Source organism: Ziziphus jujuba, chromosome 9, assembly GCF_031755915.1.
Source record: "Ziziphus jujuba cultivar Dongzao chromosome 9, ASM3175591v1".
NCBI classification, from domain to species: Eukaryota; Viridiplantae; Streptophyta; class Magnoliopsida; order Rosales; family Rhamnaceae; genus Ziziphus; species Ziziphus jujuba.
In genome coordinates this window covers 20,207,226-20,227,124 of record NC_083387.1, presented here as the reverse complement: position 1 = coordinate 20,227,124, position 19,899 = coordinate 20,207,226, and the positions used below count along the sequence as shown (strand labels likewise).

At 32.7% G+C, this 19,899-nt stretch overlaps 3 protein-coding genes across 4 annotated transcripts; 1 reads left to right on the top strand and 2 right to left on the bottom strand.

Moving 5' to 3' along the window:
* The first annotated feature begins 149 nt into the window (after positions 1 to 149).
* Positions 150 to 2,761, top strand: LOC107427201 (uncharacterized). Its single transcript, XM_048461805.2, has 6 exons — positions 150 to 347; positions 447 to 527; positions 1,023 to 1,151; positions 1,372 to 1,434; positions 1,623 to 1,747; positions 2,315 to 2,761. Exons 1-6 carry the CDS (start codon positions 252 to 254, stop codon positions 2,502 to 2,504), a joined length of 684 nt encoding a protein of 227 aa, XP_048317762.2. The 5' UTR covers positions 150 to 251; the 3' UTR covers positions 2,505 to 2,761.
* Positions 2,762 to 5,410: 2,649 nt separating this feature from the next.
* On the bottom strand, positions 5,411 to 12,261 carry LOC107427209 (protein LAZ1). Of its 2 annotated transcripts, XM_048461803.2 has the most exons (9): positions 11,929 to 12,252; positions 11,224 to 11,491; positions 11,055 to 11,111; positions 10,377 to 10,485; positions 9,787 to 9,971; positions 9,585 to 9,673; positions 8,416 to 8,677; positions 7,030 to 7,281; positions 5,411 to 6,198 (listed from the first exon to the last, which is right to left on the bottom strand). In XM_048461803.2, exons 2-9 carry the CDS (start codon positions 11,374 to 11,376, stop codon positions 5,845 to 5,847), a joined length of 1,461 nt encoding a protein of 486 aa, XP_048317760.1. In that variant the 5' UTR covers positions 11,377 to 11,491; positions 11,929 to 12,252; the 3' UTR covers positions 5,411 to 5,844. The 2 variants fall into 2 exon arrangements, with proteins under 2 accessions (XP_048317760.1, XP_048317761.1); XM_048461804.2 differs by lacking the exon at positions 5,411 to 6,198 and having other exon boundaries at positions 7,087 to 7,286; positions 11,929 to 12,261.
* A 1,036-nt stretch (positions 12,262 to 13,297) lies between these two features.
* LOC107427199 (uncharacterized) lies at positions 13,298 to 17,806 on the bottom strand. Its single transcript, XM_025077217.3, has 10 exons — positions 17,578 to 17,806; positions 17,407 to 17,465; positions 17,234 to 17,274; positions 17,023 to 17,054; positions 16,030 to 16,058; positions 15,556 to 15,592; positions 15,360 to 15,416; positions 14,708 to 14,784; positions 14,355 to 14,428; positions 13,298 to 13,504 (listed from the first exon to the last, which is right to left on the bottom strand). Exons 1-10 carry the CDS (start codon positions 17,659 to 17,661, stop codon positions 13,485 to 13,487), a joined length of 510 nt encoding a protein of 169 aa, XP_024932985.3. The 5' UTR covers positions 17,662 to 17,806; the 3' UTR covers positions 13,298 to 13,484.
* Positions 17,807 to 19,899: the final 2,093 nt, after the last annotated feature.

Here is a 19,899-nt window from a genome sequence, read left to right as displayed (position 1 = left end):
AGGTTTCTTAAATTGTACACTCAACATCTAATAGAATTGTGCCATGTCAGAAAAGAAAGGTGTTTGACTTATATAATGAGCTGACCAGTATCCGTGGGTTATTTTGGAGGAATATGATTGGCCAACCACAAGTACAAAAGCCGCAAAATCCTACCAACGAGACACAAGGATTTTTCTTTGCCACTCTGTGCAGGCAAGCTCTGTTTCTCACTGTGTGTATGCGAGGAGAGGAGGTTTGAAGAGTATTGGAAATGGAAGCAACGGCGTCGTTTTTACGTAACAAATACTGGGTTTTGAGGCACGGCAAGAGCATTCCAAATGAAAGAGGCCTCATTGTTTCATCCATGGTTTTTTTTTTTTTTTTTTGGGTTTTATATTTATTACCATGTAATTAGTAATTGATGATTTTCATGATTAACGTAACGGGTTGATTATCGTCCTTGCAGGAAAATGGTACTAACCCAGAATATGAATTGGCGTCAGAAGGTGTAAATCAGGCACAGTTGGCTGGAGAATTGTTCCAAAAGGTACTGTCTTTCTTCAGGAAGATGATTTCATTTATGGGTTTATTATTTGTATAAGTAATAGCATACGTACCCCACACACGGAAAAGAGCTGGATATTGTTACTTTTTTATATTTTTTACACTTTTTTATTTTTTTGACCAATGTGAATTTTTTTTTTTTTAATAATTTTTAAACTGGGTAATGCTTGTGGGGTTTTATGGGTAATGCTAGCTGACCTTTTATAATGAATGAGATTTGCATAAGATTTATTTTTTTCCTTGGTTACAAGGATTTTAGACGTCACTGACAATGTATGCAATGTAAATAAGTAGAGGCTGGAAGAGGAAATGGTTTAGAGCTTGTTGAGTAGCTATTTTTGGTCGGTGAATTTAGTGATCTACTAGGGTTCATGTAGCTTAGACTCTATATATATGGCTTTCATTTACTGATTTTAGTGTATAGATTGAAAGAATTTTTATGCATTCCTTTTGTGACCTTTATGTGCTATATGTGCAGGAGCTGAAGGAAAATAACATTCCACTTGAAAATGTTAGAATTTGTTACTCTCCATTTTCAAGAACTGCTCACACTGCGAAAGTTGTTGCTTCTGTCCTGAACATCCCATTTGAAGGCGCTCAATGTAAGGTGAATAGCTCCACCAAATAAATTTTTGTTTTATCGGGGTTGGATTGATGAAATTTCATTTTCTAGGGGTTCAATTGATGTTTACTAATTTTGACATTGTAATCTCATTTTCTAGTTGATCCCCTTTACTCAGATAATCAATTTAGTTTAAAAATTCTATGTGTTATTTAAAGAGTATATTTGTTATTTGCTTTAATCATGAACTACATTTTGGTGACAGGTAATAGAAGATCTAAAAGAACGATACTTTGGTCCGACGTTTGAACTTATGTCACATGACAAAGTAAGTGCTAGTAGATTAATCTAGTTTATTTTTACTGATGAAGACCTTCTATATTTGTGTGTGTGAAATGAAAGAATGCTCGACTGTCATCAAAATTTGGATAAAGTTTACAGCAATTTCCCTCTCTTTAAGATTGGATTTAATTTGTAATCTTCTTGATGTCAATTACCTTTTGGCTTTATCCACAGTATACGGAGATATGGGATCTTGATGAGAAAGACCCATTCATGAGGCCAGAAGGTGGAGAATGCGTCAATGATGTTGTGTCTAGACTTGTAAGAGCTATGACTACTATGGAGTCGCAATTTCGGGGGTAATGTTATTCGTAATTCTTTATTATACACTCTAGCTAAGTTTGCAGTAAATCGTATCATTTATAAGTATACAGGCATTCGATATGATGAGAATCCCCTTTTTACTAATGGAGTTATTTGAAAACCCAGTATAATTAGATCAATTCATCATGTTTGTGTTGTATGTTCAATGTAAAAATTCAGGGGCAGAGAAATGGGAGATATATATGTTGTTGATGTGATTCTGAAAAGCCTTTTTCCTTAGAGCATGTGAATCAGAAAAAAGGAAAATTCATCTGAAGTGCTTAAAGCTCAAATTCGATACTAAAAGATTCAAAAGTTTTTTAATTTAGTTAATAATCTAAATGGTAAATTATGACTTTATGTGCCATCCAAATGCTTATCCATCTTAGCATTTTATATGTCAACTGATGGACATAGTACTCCAGCATTATAATTTCAATGATGCTGAGAATTTTCCTGCTTTGCTAGTCATCTTCTTCTGAGTCCCTTTGGAACTAATTGAGCATTAGCTTTGCATCCTCAAGTATCATTAATGTTTGTGAGATATACATATTATTTTGCAGTTGCACAATCTTGGTTGTCAGCCACGGTGATCCTCTGCAAATCCTGCAAACAATACTCAATGCAGCTAAGAAACACACAGGATCTAGCAGTGACTTGGAATCAATAATTCAAGCTGTTAGAATTCCTTCCATATTGTCACAGCATCGGAAATGTGCACTGCTTACAGGCGAACTCCGGGCACTTATATGAATAGTAGCTGCAGCATACAAGGAAAGCTAAAGACTATGGCTGAGTGAAAATTTACTCACTTTTACTAGATTCCTCTGGCAGCCATTTTTATTTGGTAAAAAATTCAATCCACTTATTGGCAGGTGAACTTTGACATTGTTGTCACTTCTGTCATTGTTGCTGACAATAATGCAAATTCATGATGTTCCATTGTCACCTTAGATCGTTTTGCTTAGACATTGATTTTGAATGATCAGAAGTAGTTGTTTTTATCACAACTCTCTGCTACTTTTTGGATCCAATCCATATTCGTAATTGAAACTGAATCCCTGTACTAACCCGATTGGTTTATGAGATTACAACTGTGGTTGGTACCATTTATTAAAACAACTTGAAGTAAACTATATAGTTCCATCTCTTAATAGTATCCAATGGAGCTGACAGTCATTTGGCGCTCAATTTGATATACCTGCGATAGTCAAGATACAAAATTAATCAGATGTCAATGACTCTGTCAAAGTCACTATTGTTTTCAACTTTTTATGCTTAAAAATAGTTTGAAGGTTAATAAAGGTTGAAATACGTAAGATCATGTACTTTTGAAAATTAAACACCCAATTAGTAGGCATTACTTAAAAAAAAAAAATTTGTTGAACAGAAAGGATTTCATGATGACAAAGCTTATTGATTAGGACATACAATTTTCAACTCTTTACTTCACATACTTTATAATCAAAGTGGCCCTGGTGCTTAAAGCTCAAATTTGATACTAAAGCATTGGTATTGATCTGCAAAGGAAACGAAAAACAACACATATTTTGTATTGACAAAGATAAATAGGGAAAAATCTGGCTGATATTGATAGTCATCTGCAAAGGAGTTACTGGTTTTTCTTGCTTTTAGTTTGAAGAAAGTAAAAATGAAGCTTGGTTCTTGAAAATGGAACAGGATAACACTGACCTTCGTGTTTACTGTTTACAGTTGTGACAACAGACTTTGTCATTTATGTTGTGACAAGCCAAAAGGTAGCCGTGCTATGACCATTTTTTGTTGTGGTGTGATCTCCCTTGGCTAAACATTTTTGTGAAACTATGTTCTTCCTTACGGATGATAAATGAATGGGATTGTAGGTGGAGATGAGTACCCAAAATGAATGTATTTGTTGTGGGAACCCATTGAAGATGAAATCCTCAAACTCTTTTAAGGAAATACATGTGAGCTTGGTTTCACAAAATGCCTACGTCTTCAATTGTCTTGAACGGACACAACGTTTTGCACTCTTGCAACACACATTAACTGTTACAGGAATCGGACAAAAGTATAGTTTGAGGGGCATTAGTGCTAAAAAGATTATTAAGTAGAGAACATATAACACATATCATATGTGGGAGAAGGCTCAGGTTCTATCATCTTCAATTCACCATGTAATGATTTGGCCTTATACAGTGTCCAAAGTCTTCAACATCTAGCAATTTGCAACAATTTTGCTCACAAAAAATCTGTGCCATGATCATTTCCAGGAGATCCGAATTTAGAAAATATCTCAATCCCTAGTTTGTAGTTGATGTTTGGGGAAGTTACCATGTGGGAAGGATTTAAACCATGTAAAATGACCCTTAAGCCTCTCATAGAATAGGTTGGACAAAATTCTTAAGTTGGACGAATAGTGATTGTTCAGGAGGTTTAGAAATGAGATTGCTCAAAAAAAAGGAAAAAAAAAAAAATTTGTAGCCAATGCATGGAGTCTATGGAATTACTCTTTAACAACAACCACCTTCAGAGCACAAGAAGAATTAATCACTGAAGAAATCTAGTGGTTCAGTCTAACTAGATGTCAGAGGCAGACGTTTCATTACGAAAATTGAAATTCAGGGCATAGCCAGTTAGCATAATGAAAAACCGTTGTTGAGTAGAAGTTGGTTTTCCATTTCAAGCTTGTCAAACAAATTGAATTAATGCAAACGCCAATGCCTAAACTTGATACTTTAATTTAATGCAATTCAAACTAAATTAAAAACTTAGAATATGCAAATTACAATAAAATCAGTCAGATAACCGGTCCATATGGTGGTTTTAAAATTGAGGACTATTATCATAATATGAGGATTTGTTTAATTGGATTCAACCTATCTTTTAAAGCCAATTTTAAAAGGTTGATTAATAGATCATTAGTTTTAAAATAATAAAAATCAACCTGATAAGTAACTTACTATACTGGTCTACCAAATAACTCAACTTACAGGTAAAAGACAACTAAGATTATTTCACTTCAGAAAAGAAAAAATAATAATAATAACAATAATAATAAATTATAAGAAAAATAATAATAATAAAATGTTAAATTTCCGAAGGAAAGAACTGTACTTGCAGTTGTCCTGAAAGAGCTCTAACTATTGCATTCAATGGAGAAGAATAGTGGTCATTTCTTGAAGACTGTAAGGGCAATTTCTAGAATCCGTTGAGACTTTATTGCATGGGAAGTAAATCAACAATCTGCCGAAGGTGTCTTCAGCATCAAGATGAACCATCACCAATGGTACCGGAAGGTCGGCTGGGGAGGTCTGATCTCCGATGTTGTGCTCCTCTTCTCCCTCGCTTGAAACTCTAAATATACCTCTTCGAAGAATGCACAAAACCTTCTCTTGTTCTTTTTTTTTAAATTCCCCAGAAATTTAACATATCAGTAGATGGAAAGCAAAGTTTTTAACCATAACTCACAGGAAGACCTAACCTGTTCGTTCAAAAATAAAAATTAAAAAAATTGAGACATCTTATTTGAGTCTATTTTTGTGTGTGTGTGTGTGTGTGTGTGTGTGTGTGTGTGTGTGTGTGTGTTTCCAGTATCGAAGATCATGAATAAAGCCTTGAATTCAATTGACATGCAGTTCTGAAAGTCATTAGGAGAAAATTCTCAAATGACACCTCAATTTACTAATAGACAACGCATGGCCTTTAAATCTCATTTATGAATTATTAGTAAGGATATCTAATTCATGCAGCAAGATCTTTTCCCCATCCAAAGAAACATGATCCCTGATTCATGGAAGTTATGTACAGCAAACTTAAAAAAACAGTAATTCGTAAAAATGATACATCTTTCATCACCCTTGCATATACCATCTTCTTATCCACATAGAACGATAATTCCCGAACCCACAGGATCCAAGTGAAGCAAAAAAATAATATTGCTCATTTGCAAAAACATGCTATCCAGCATGCCTGTGAGTAGCAAATCACAATCCCATGATCGCATGGTGATGGTGACGACACATCTCATTTGACACTTGAATCCTCCTTGTCACAACCTTTGTTTGACCTGCCTTATTTAAGTTTTCACAATTCACACAATCATTCCTCTCAACTACTCTTTTGTAACCCACCTACGGCCTCTGATCTGATAGCCACCATAGCTTTGATCACTGCTACTCTCACCTCCACTTTCAGCACTAGTGTATCCAGATTTTCTCCGTTGCTTCTTTCCCCGTAAAACCCCACTATCACTAATGCTCCCATTCAATAAAGGGTCATCTATTCCACGAATCACCCTTCGTGTAGGTGCTGACGAAATGCAACTGTCATCCTTTGTCCTCCTCCTATCCTTGTCATGTCTCTTAATGTTTTGGGAGATCTTCTGCAATTTCTCATTGAACCTTGTGATCCCCTTCTCCACTGGCTCCACTGCTTGTGTCATTGTGAACTTCACATCATTCACAATCTGTAGTACACGCACACAGCAGATTTCACATAAAAAAGCAGACTCATGCAAATGGTTTTTCATGCTGGCATAAATTAGCTTTCAGTTTCAAAGTTTTACATGTTGAAGCAATTACAGGCGTAAAAAGCACCACAAGGAGAATAATCAAAGAAACATATTAGCAAATATGTGATTTTACCACAATCTACAATGCACGCTCAAAATATTAAGTTACCCTTTTCACCCTATAACTTGCTTTTAAAACATCAACTAATAGAAACAAAATGAAAAATATATGGTATCAACCGTCCATTTTCCCAAAAACAAATAATAAATGCTTTTCTTCTACATTAAGGCATTATTTCTATTTGAGGGAAAAATATATTTATACACATATTTCTTCCTCAAAATATAGCACAACCTTATTTAAGTTTCCCTCCAAATTTTACCAAATCCGCATCATTTCTGAAGTTCCTATCAAGATATACTACTGTAAATATTGCTTTATTTGCCACTGTCAACACCCTCCCAGCTTGTTCACCTTCACAATCAACTAGAAAAAAAGAACTGCCAGTTTACCACACAAGAACCATTTTTTCTCACAATGAAAACACCTTGTTACATGCCAGTGAGGGGAAGATATTTGCATTCCTCTTTTTTATTTATTATTATTATTTTTTTTTCTTGGAAACATACAGTCCATATTTTGAGTACCCAATGACATCTGGCATTAAATTATTGAAACTTTCCACACCGAAACCCAAGCATTGTTTCAGATAAGTATTACATATCAACTCAACATGCGCATAGAAACTCATAATTTTACTGTTGGCAACAGAGAAGGAAACTTACATATCCTCCACCGCCAATAAAAACATCCCGAACACTTTCTCTGATGGTCATGCCTCCCTTACTATCAATGTCAGGAGTAGGAAGGCGAAGTTTTGTTGGGCGTTCGCTGTCCCTAACCTCATCAGGATCCAAAGGACAATCAACAGCTGCATAGTCCCCAAGAACTGAAACACTTCCAGGGAATCGGTCTCCCATTAGCTCATATGGCTTTGCAGGGAACACATACAGGTGAACAGCAGCAGCAATGGCCATCTGTGCTGGATAAATACGAGGCCACTTAAACTTTAATATTTAAATTGAAAACCGGAGAGTCATAAATTTTTTGGCAAAATGAAGATAAGGAACACAGCAACATTGCCCATTCTTATAGATTATTCAGAAGGGACCTCCGAAGCTTTTATCACATTCAAACAAATGTTGCAAAAGCATACAAAATTGGTACTTTAACAATTCCACTACTAGTAATACACCCAAACTGATGCAAGGGAAATAGAATATCAAGCAAGAGGAGAAAGTTGCACATGATACATCAAATTGACCAATATATAAACCAAATCAATAATGACATATATCTAAGATAGTTCATTTTTCCATGGCTTCAAATGCCAATTAAAGTGCTTATAGCTTAATACAAAGAGCACATAAATGAATTCATACTTGCAACAATATTAAACATTTAAATTTATTAGAGCAGACATTGAATAACTTGTTTTGTAACATAACAAAACAAGATACATCAAGTATCAAATAAACTCAAGATAAACTTTGCAATATTTCACCCCTGGCTTGTAGGAGTCGAGCCAAATACTGATTGCTGGATAAATGGTACACATAATTGATTTAATACCTTATAACAATAATACTTTTATTAGGGCCGACATTACATAATTGGTTTCCAAATACGACAAGCTTTAACATCTCAAACCATACTACATCAATTATGACAACAAAAGCCATGAAGTCTCAGCAGCGCCAAGCCATAGACCACGTCAAACATTAAGGATACACCCATGATTTAAAAAATTCTTCAAAGATCACAAGGATCCTTGTGGGAGAACAAATAAAAGAAGTTTAAAACTTAAAAGTATGAGAAACAAGAGTTATCCAATATTAACTATACAATAATACGAACATCACTCCAGTCCAACAAATCCAGTATGACAAATTATCTTTGGAGACCATGTGCACTAACAAGAAAGAGATATCCACGCAGAATAAATTTCCTCAAATGAACTATTTAGTAATAAATGATGGAAATAAAATATTTTTCTGTTATGGCGAGTAAATCTTTTGCTCAACAGAAAAAAGTAATTATTTTATTATTATTACTTTTTTTTTCCCCAAAAATATGATAAATGATTAGTTCAAATGGAAGACAGCATCTACCTCTATACAAATTATGAAGTCTTGGACGCTTGACTTAAACTGCAAGCCTTGAGCTATGGGACTTTTGAACAAACCAAGGGAATATAAAAGCGCAATTGCAACACCTTGCCACCAAGTCAAAAACACAATTGATTTAAATGTCAGAAACTTGTACAATGGTTTTATGTGAGCCAGTTCATCCTTTGTCACAGCATAGAACTGAACTAGACAGTACAGAGCCCATGATTGACTGAAATTTAGTACTACTGCCATATAAGGATACCTGCAAATAAAAGAGGATTAGGCCATTAGTTTTCCTTTACAAATTGAAACTCGTTGTAAAGGTTCTTCCAACTTAGTTGCAAGAACAACTAAAATCCAATGTTTAAAATGAAAGTTAAACTTTAAAAATCAACAAAACATCAAATGTCATTAGAAGAAACATACCAGACCATACACTTGAACTTAAAAGAAAACAAATAACATCCAACAACCTGTAGTATCGCATGCAATTAAATAGCGGACACATGAATACACAGCTTGAGATAAATCAATATTATTTCAGCAAAGGGAGGTGTAATCAAAGGTTTCAGTGATGTTTGATGAGGCTAACAAAAGCGCAGATCAAGAAAAGTCTCTTCTTGATAGGATTGGCAATATAACGACCACCTCAACTAAACACCTTTGGGGCCAAGCCTGAAGCATGTGATTAGAAAGATTCTCAACCTTAGAAATTAGTACATAATATCATTCAAAACTTGGTACTACAAACTCCGTTTTACCAAAAAAACCAAATTAATACAGGTAAATTAACATGCATGTTGACTTGATTTTCAGTAAGAGCTAATCAAACCAGTTAAATACTAAAATTTATGACAATTAAATTAAGTTCAAAACATTAACACAACTTACTAATTCCACATTAAAGAACCAGCTAAGATACATGTGGATTTCAATATCTACTGAGCAAATAGTACATAGCAGACTGAGATAGAAGAATAGCATGTGCAGTGGTTTCAAAATTTTAATGTTGAAGAACAAGTCACAGGTAAAACTACACCTCAAACCTAACAACAAAATCTGAAAAAATAAATAAATGACCAGCCAAGATAATGTAACATATAAAAATGCAAAATACTGACATGTAGAAAAGATGAAATTCACAAATAACATTACTTGAGGTATCTTACCCACATCCCAATTTAAATTCTCCTTCACAGTATACATCAAAGGCTTCGAGGATTACTGCTAAAAGAGCAGTCAAAGCCTTAATTAACATCTGCCAGACAAAAAGTTATATATAAATGACTTTTGTTTAAAAATAAAGGGGAAGAGAAGTTGCAGAATAACAATAATAGAGTACTAAAAGTTATAGAGTGACAGTAAACATACATACTGAACAATTCCAATTTTGATAATTTGGTAGAACCATTGGCCAAGTTTCCATGGCTTTATAAAATAATTCATTGGAAAAGGATGATTAACAGTTCCCTTTTCAGAACCATGTTCTAATAAAGGAGCCTTAGAACTTGCACGTCCTTGTCTTTCCATAAATTCAATGGTCCTCTCTTCCCCACCTTAAAATAAGAGGAAAAATAAATAAATTGCAAGAGGAGGAGTAAGAGGAAATATCATCTTCAACTTCTAAATAAACAAAGAAATGAGGATAAGCACTTACTTGAGCATTTTATACATTAAAAGTGAACAGAAGCAAGTACACTAACAATGCAACTTAATCAATAAATAGTCCAAACTACCACTAAAAGGTTAAGGTTGAGATAAAGACAGACTTCAATTTGAATATTGCATGGTGACCATCAAAACTCCCAAAGAGTCAAAAAGCCATGCATAGGTATTAAATTTTTGGAACCTTTATACAAAATCCAAGACAACAAAGAACACCAAAACAAAATTCTACTAAAAAAAATATCTAAGTTATGTAAGAAATTTTTCGTCACCAATTAAAGCACAAGAGGACATACCCAAGCATGCTACCAGATATCTTCCAAAGCAATACATGGCGAAGGATTCATAACAATCCCGAAGTATCTCACAATCAACACTGATTGATGGGTTTATCAATGATACAAACTGCAAATAATAACCAAATTAGAGAAACTGAAAACTTAACTTAAGCAAGGTGCATTAAACCATTTATTGCAAAGCACAACAAAATGGAAACATATAACATTAATATTGTGTATGTGTGCGCATGTCCAATCCTCCATATTGAAACATTTCAGATATCTAGACAAAACCAAGCGCATGCAGACATGTGCATGTGACCAAATGTCCAACTGAAACATATTAAATATCTAGCCCAGGCTGCAGAATCATGCTGTTTTTCTTGTTTATAAGAAAACCAATTGTTAACATTTCTCATAATTTAAACACCTTATATCCTTGTTTATACTTTTGGTAACTTAAAGTCAACCCGTGATCACCCTAATGACATTTTAAACTTAAGATGCTAGAAACAAAATTCCAAAAATTCAAGAAATGCAGATTAATTTCTTTATATAAAAATCATAAAGTAATTTCAAGTAGGCTTGTTATGCACAAAAGGCTTAGGCAGTTCATAATAACCAAATATTTTCCACAAATAAATTCCTTTCAAGAATTATGCAATGATACGATATGGTTGCTATAACAGAACTTACTGATTCTACAGCATAGCAGGGAACCATGAGGATAACTCCGATCAAGAATTTTTGTTCCTTCAAGTTGAAGCAAAAGGGAAAATAAAATAAAACAAAAATCAAACTAAGCAATATATATTCATGAAGCATGTACATCAAAATATAACATGTAACAGTAATGGAGGACTACCTCAGGATTCTTGTATGCTTGAAGATGCTCCAATAGTAGGTAAACTGAAAGGATAAGAGTAACAAGTACCAAGGCACCAGCAGTTAGACTTGCCCATGCAGGAGGTGAATAGCCCAATCCGATGACAAGATTAAAATAAGCTGTTATCTTCATCAGCTAAGTTGACTTCTGACTCTCTTATAATGCCAAGTTTTTCCAGCATAATGGAATCACCAATTCGGTAATAAACGCATATGTGGTGAATCAAGAGAACCAAAAGAATATGGACCTGTTCACAAGCATGATCAATACAAATCAAAAGTCATACAGCTTTTAACATATCATTTCTGCAAAAGTAAAGAGAAAATGGACTCTCAGCTACAAAACACAACTTCCAATTTCACTCCATAAGATCTTATAACCTCAACAGGTCAGAAATGTCACAACCCAAAAACCTCAACACCGAAAACATTAAAAAATAAATAAATAAACAACTTAAACAGATTAAACCCATTTCGTTCTGTTTAATTATCGAAACTTTAAAATATATAAACCTTGAATATGAGTTTACATGGCGTGTATAATATATTAGCAAATGATAAAAAATAAAAATAAAAAACCGAGCTCCGGTAATCCAAAAGCAGCTAAAGTTAGAAAAAATTAAGCAAAAAATATCAAATTTCCATGTCAAACAAAAAGAAACATTAAAAAAGTGAATAGGAGTACCAGCTGGTTTTGCAACAGTTTTCCGGCAACCAAACAGAAAAAGAAAAACCAAAGAACAATGGAGCTGATGATCTTCGCAGCTACAGAATCCAATTGATGAATCTCAATGTAAAGAAAAAGGAACAAAGAATTCAGAGAAAAACAAGTTACAGAGAATAAGTCAAAAAGGGCTAGACGCAGAGACAGACAAAATAGAGGGCTTTCCTCCTCAATTTAATTGAAAACCCTAAAACAAAGGAAAAAAATGGTGTACATTGGGCAATCTGAAACTCCGCACGTGATTCCGGAGCGGGAACACGTGCTATTTCACTCCCTAGTTTTGTCTTTTTATTTTTGGACGACAATTCTTTTTTATTTGCTTTTTATAGATCCATTATATAGTCTATACTTGAGATCAAAAACAAATTATATAATATAGTTGGCTTATGTAATAGTTCTTATTGGTCAGCACATGGCATTTATTATTTTTCTTAAAAGATCTAGACAAAAATAATGTTTAGTAATAATAGATTTCACTTTTTAAAAAATATTAATGTAACAAATTCCCTAGAATTGCTTGGTGAAATAGGCTTTTTTAGAACCAATTTGGTAAACTGTTAATTAAGCTTTTAAAATTTTCTGATTGAATAGTATCAATCCTAAATTTAAGCGGACATAAAAAATAAATTTTTATTTTTATGAAATTTTAGAATATTAAAATGAAAAAGTTCAAAACAAATTTATCTTTTCCATCAACAAATAAATGAATAAATTTATCAAAGATTGTGTGACTTAATTAGACAGTATAATTATAAATAAAACAAGTGTTGGACAATTGAATGCTTTAAAAGAGAGAGCATATTTAGAATAAATCACGTCTTTTACAACGAGTAAATTTAATTACAACTCTTTATTCAATTTTTTTTTTTTTTTTTTTTTTTTTTACCTTGTTACTAACTCTCATATATTTGTGGTAGTGTTGTAAAATTGAAGGAAAGCTTGTTCGTTAAAAGTTGTGTGGAGATATACTTTAATATCCAAAAGGATATTTCACACCCAAAAAAAAGAAAGAAAAAAAAGGTACCCAAAAGGAGAGTAACTTTACCCTTTGCATTTAAAAAGACAAAACTCACTTTTCATTTGAACACATTAACTTTAAATATCATTTCAGGAATTTTTAAATAAATATTTCAAAATATTATTCTTACATTATCAAAATTTAAAATTGACATTGATTGCATTGTTTTAAAAATTGACATTAAAAATAAAAAATAAGGAATAAATTGAAAATTTTTACACCAAAAGGAGGGCTACTTCAAAAAGGAAGAATTGTTTTATTTTTTAATATTAATAAGGAAGAACTGAATCAATTAACTTCACATCACTAAAATAAAAATAAAATCACTTGACCTTATTTTATTCCAACAATAGCTATGTGATACAAAGGTGCTATAAAATAATCTACAATGTACAGAAAGGAAATGCTTTCCATTAACAACAGCAAAAACAAATGTTCTACAACGACTGAGGCATTGTAATGCAGCTGGTAGTCCTATCCACAAGCCTACAACAACAATTTATATTCTACAATTGGCAGCTGCACAAGAAAAATAATGGTGTCAATATGATGATATATGTTTGACAGTGAATAAAACTTATAATCAGCAAATTTTTGCATGATTTGTTAACAGTAGTTTTCAGGAATGGTAGATCTACGTTTTCTAATATCTAGAAACTGATGCTATCAAAAGATTGGATTAGGCTTTACCATTTTATTAAACTACTATACATGAGATACCAGTATCTTAAAGGCGAGCAAACAATCAAGCTATGCGTAGATTCCATATCATCCTTCTCTCTGTTTTGCAGTTCGATTTGATAACAAATTTCTTGTCATGCATATCGAGGATGAGACTATGAGTTAGTTAGGCCCCATTCTCTCAACACTGGCTGAAGAAGTAACACTCAAGGCATGGGATGAAGCTTAGGGTCTTGAGGTAAAGGTGGCTACTTAAGGAAAAGACTTAACAAAATTTTCCAAAGAAATTTTAGGGCATGGAACTTATGGAATTGACATTACTTCGGTTTCTTTATGGAACAAGCCAAAACCAATAGAAAAAGTCTTATCAAATATGTGAATCATGGATAGGGCAATATCAAACTGAAATAATAACAAAATCCTGTCTGAAATAACCCTGGCTGAAGAAGTAACAAGGCATGTGATAAAGCCTAAGTTCCAGAGGTAAAGGTGGCTACTTAAGGAAAAGAGTAATTACGATTTCCAAAGGGATTTTAGGGCATGGATCTTAAGGAATTGGCATTACTTTTTTTTCTTTACAGAAAGCCAAAACCAATAGAAAAAAGACTATCAAACAAGTGAATCATGGATAGGGCTATATAAAACTGATATAACTACAAGATCCTGTCTTTATGAATAGGATACTTACTGCAGTACACAAATTGGTTGAGATCAAGAGTTACCCTGCCTTGCTTAGCAGTGTCAAATGAATTAAATAGATTACTGCAACAAACAAAAAGAAATGGAAGAAAAAAATTCAGTCTTTCAATCAGCAAAGTAAAATTTCTAAATCTCAAACTTCTAGCATTTCACTTGATCCTGGATTTATAGAGATTATCAAGGATGAGTTCATAGATACACAAATTTATGGATCGTTTTGTCTAATCTAAACTAACAAGGAACCATGGGATACATCAAAGCTAAGTTCAAAGTTCAAGATCGCATTCGTATATAGATAAACATTTCAGAAAGGTGTTAGTAGGGAACCCAAAAGCAACCTACCGGGCTGACTGCAAAAATATACAGAGAGAAATGAAATCATCTAATCTGAATCTCCCATTCTTCTTTTGATCAAAACTCTGAAATAAAGAGAGAGTATCAGTCATTTAAACTATATTTAAGCATCTAAAGTCTTACATGAATGAATCATCAATCATATGTGAACGATGTTAGATACTCGAAATCAGGACACACATACACATGTTGGCACTCACACACACACATGCACATTGATTCTTTTCAACATGAAACCATACACTGGCTTTAAAACAAGGCTGCCTTTTGCAAAGGAAACGAATTAAAAAGCAATTATCTATGAAAATAGGGGGATATCCTCAAGATAGGAACCAGGTATAATTTTTGTTATTGATTTGTGACTACTGCAAAAGAACAACTCCTAGATTAGCACTCAATCATGGTTTAATATATGCATTAGCAAATTGTTGCATTTCATCATTTGAAAATCATTTGGAAACCCAAGTACTCAAGATCCTATATGGATAAATATATGAAAAAAACAATCAAGGAGATTCTTATCTTGAGCAACTATATAGAAAACCATTAACCATATATAGTATAAGCATGGATATTTCTTGTCTAATATAATCCTCAAAAAATTTCTATTTCCTCTAGAAATGAAGGTAGATTAATATACCTCACATGCAGTCAAAAAGGCTGGAGTGTCCAGCAAGAAGCCAATTTTCACCAATGCCTGTGCCCACATTCAGCAGTTAAGGATTGGGAAGTAATTAAACAATTACACAACATACACAGAAGAGAAAAAAACACAGCTTCCCAAACACTATCATAGACACTGTTCGCTATGAATGACTAGACAATGGTGAATTTACCTCGTATACATCATCAGGGACAAGAAAGCCACGACCCCTGAAAAAAAAAGGAACCATAAGAAAGATATATATGTACCTCGATGGAAATGAAATACCTTATCTCATTAATTTTAGAAGTATCTCTTCACCTCTACAGTAGCTTACAAAAAACACATCAGGGGAAACTATAATTTTAAATTTTAGACATGGTAAAAATACAAGATGGATGCTAGAAGGCAGGAGGATGAACCAAGTCACACACACATACACACAAGTTTACAAGAACCTACAATCAAAGATAAAAATTGTCAATTACTTAGCAGTTAAAAAGATTTTGAATCAGATAAAACTTTCATTTTCTTTTCATTGATAATCAGGGTTACTCTAAGTTGAACACTTTTAGTAGAAAGATTTAAACACTCCAGAATTTTACAAATCTCCTAAGCACATTTTACAAGAGCTGACAAGAAACTGAAAACAAAAAGCATAAATCACCTCTCTAAGTCTGAAAAGGCTTGTTGAACCTGAAACAAAAATAAAAGTCAAGTCCTTAAGATATTCGGCATACATATCTTTCCTCAATTTTAAGAAAAGACATCTCAAGGAAATAATGGATTGCAAACTTAATTGTGACCAGTAGGTAAAGGAGCAACATAGTAATTATATTCATCATTTTATAAAAGGCAACTGAACATATTGTGTGATCGAATTGTCTATCATGCAGTACCATTGAAAATGTTAAAGCACCATGACCTGCAGCTCTAATACCATATTAATGCACAAATTTTCCTAAAAGCTCAAGCTCTGGGAGGTGGTCTTCATATACTTTATGTACTCTAATAGAAAAACTTACATTAAAGAAAAATTACATTCATCTCTCTACAACTTGTACATGCAAATTATTTATTTATCTATTTTGGAGAATCTTCACATGTAAATTGAATGAGCAAAAATGGATAAAAGTTTAATTATTGTTCAATTGATTGTAGATATATCGAAATGTGAAAGTTTCAAAGACAAAAAAATGTATAGAAAGGAAGACCATTTAACAAAAATAATATTTCAGGAAAGCCATATCTGCAAAACTTGTTAAATAGAGGGGATTTTGGTTACTTTTCCTTTTAAATGACATGCTATAAGTTTGGTGAATATGGTATATGGCACATTCTATATTGTTGGTTTACAACTCCCGAGATGGGCAGGTGTTTAATAGGAAGTTAACTTCCTAGACCTAAAAACCTTTCTCTCTAACATAAGGAGTAAGTGAAAATACCAAGCAAACACAGAGATAACTAAAGCAATATAGCATTTTTATCAGAATTGTGGGTCATCCACGACCGTACACTAATTCAACTAGGTTGCTCAACTTGTTTTTGGGACTTCCAAAAACGTAAGTATTCGATCCCAACTCCTTTGGATTATGTATACATAAAGCAAATTTAGCAAATTCAAAGGGATTAACAGTAAAACAGAATTGAAAGTACTAACCTTGAGAAGGAACTTGTTGAGAGCAACGAACTCTGATGGAAAATAAAATTACATGGAAACGAGCATTTCCAATGTAAAATTATGCAACGAAACCATAAGGGCAAAGAACATTTAGAAAAGTATATACGGGTGTGGTAATCAACGGCACTGAAAAAAAAAAAAATATATATATATATATATGAAAGAAGAAGCACTAATATAATCTTCTAACCTTCAAAACTCATAGTTCCATTCCTATCAAAATCATACACTCTGCACAAAACCCCAAAATTTGTCAAACACTAAAAAATCTTAGCATCATAAACATATATATATATATATATATATATATTACAAAAAATTAAAAAACACAGAGGAAGAGAGAGAGAAAGATAGAATACGGACCTGATCATTTGCTGAACAATTGAGAGAGGAAATTCGAGGTTTCCAACGGAGAGAGCGCTCTGAGCATTAAACGTCGTTACAACGTTAAGCAGAGGGCATCATATATCGTGAAAAATTGAATTTAGCACCGATTTGAAGAGGAAGAAGAAGAAGAAGAAGAAGAAGAAGAACCTTGAGCTGAGAGGCCGTGATGCTTCCGATTTTCTCCGAGTCAACTCGCTCGAACCACTCTCTCAGGATCGCCGTGTTCTCCATTTCTTAGAACCTGTGAGAGCGATCGACTCAAAATCCTCGTGGAGCACTACAACCTTTCATTTGAGCTATTTGTTACAACGGCGTCGTTTCGGCATTAGCCAAGTGAAGTGAAATTAATTTGGTTGATTAGCGCTGGTAAACCTCAACACAAAAAAAAATTTTAAAAATTAAAAATAAATTAAATATTTAAATTTGAGTTTACATGGCGGGTATATATTATTAGCAAATAACAAAAACCTGAGCTCCAGTAACCCAAAAGTAGCTAAAGTATTATTAAGCAAAAAAATAATCAAATTTCCATGTCAAACAAAAAGAAAAATTACAAAAGTGAATATAAGTAGAAAAATTCCAAAGAACAATGGAGCTGATGATCTTCACAGCTACAGAATCCAATTGATGAATCTCAAGGGAAAAATTTGGGAAAGAAATTTTAGTGAAAATCTAGTTGCAGAGAATAAGTCAAAATGGGCTAGACGCAGAGAAAGACAAAATAGAGAGCTTTCCTTCCAATTTAATTAAAAACCCTAAAAGAAGAAAAAAAAAGAAATGGTGTTCAATGGGCAATCTGAAACTCCGCACATGATACCAGAGAGGGAACACGTGCCATTTCGCACCCTAGTTTTGTCTTTTTACATTTTTTTGTTTTTTCATTTTTTTTTTTTTTTTTTTGGGCATTTTGGACTTCAATGATATACTGTACTAGAGATCAAGAAGAAATTATATAATATAGTTGGTGTATGTCATAATTCTTATTCGTCAGCACGTGGCAGTTATTATTTTTGTTAAAAAATGTAGACAAAAATAATGTTAATAATAATAGATTTCACTTTTCTAAAAATATTAATGTAACAAATTCCTTAGAAGTTAGAATCGCTTGGTGAAATAGGATTTTTAGAACCAATTTGGTAAATTGTTAATTTTGCTTTTAAAATTTTCTGATTGAAAGGTATCAATCCTAAATTTTAACGAACCCAAAAAATTAATTTTTATTTTTATAGAATTTTAGAATATTAAAATGAAAAAGTTCAAAACAAATTTATCTTTTCCATCAACAAATAAATGAATAAATTTATCATAGATTTTTTGACTCAATTAGACAATATAGTTATAAATAAAACAAGTGTGGACAATTGAATGCTTTAAAATAGAGAGCATATTTAGAATAAATAGTGTCTTTTACCTTTGAGTAAATTCAATTACAATTCTTTACTCTTTTTTTTTTTTTTTAACTGTGTTACTTATGAATAAATTATACTCTCATATATTTGTGGTAGTGTTGTAAAATTAAAGAAAAACTTATTTATTAAAAATTGTATGGTGCTATATTTTAGTATTCAAATGGGTATTTCACAAAAACACAAATATATGTATGTATATATTAAAATGGAGAGTAACTTTACTCTTTGTAATAAAAAAGACAAACTTTTTATTTGAACATTTAATAAAATAAAATTGCATAGATTAGCATGTATTTCATGGTCATTGTCTCATTCATTCTTCAAAGTAGAAAGCACCAAAAAAAAAAATTTACAGAAATAAAAATATTTTTATTAGACCAAAAATTAAATTAAATAATTTTAATCGACCAAAAATTAATAACAATTTTTTTATGCCCAAACCATAAAAATATTAGTGTAGATTTTTGAAATGAGAGAGAGACAAAATTATAATGAAAAAGAATTACAGGCCTATTTAACATAGATATAGCTTGCATTCCAATCCACAAAATTAGAAAAGTCATCCCTGTAAATCAGAAAAATCAAATTCGAATAAATCAATCAATGGACTAATCCTATTTATTAGTAAACAAACTAAATAAATAAATATCCTAAAATAATATAAATCTTCCTCATTAATTAAATAAGAACCGGCTCCTTTCTACACTCCCCCTCAAGCTAGGTTGTATATGTTATACAATCCTAGCTTGGAGTTGAATTCTTCAAAACTGGTCCTTGAAAGACTTTTGATGAGGATATCAGCTATCTGCAGTCTTGTAGAAATGTAGGTCAATTGAACTATCCCATTGTTGACCTTCTCAGAGATAAAATGTCTATCTATCTCAATATGTTTTGTCCTGCCATGATGAATTGGATTTTTGGCAATAATGATACAACTTGGCCGTCTGATAGCATTCTTGTGGTGTTTTCTATGATGGCTCCAAGTTCGCTAAGCAATCTTTGAAGCCACATTCCTTCACAGATGCCTAAAGCAAGTGCACAATATTCTAACTCGACACTG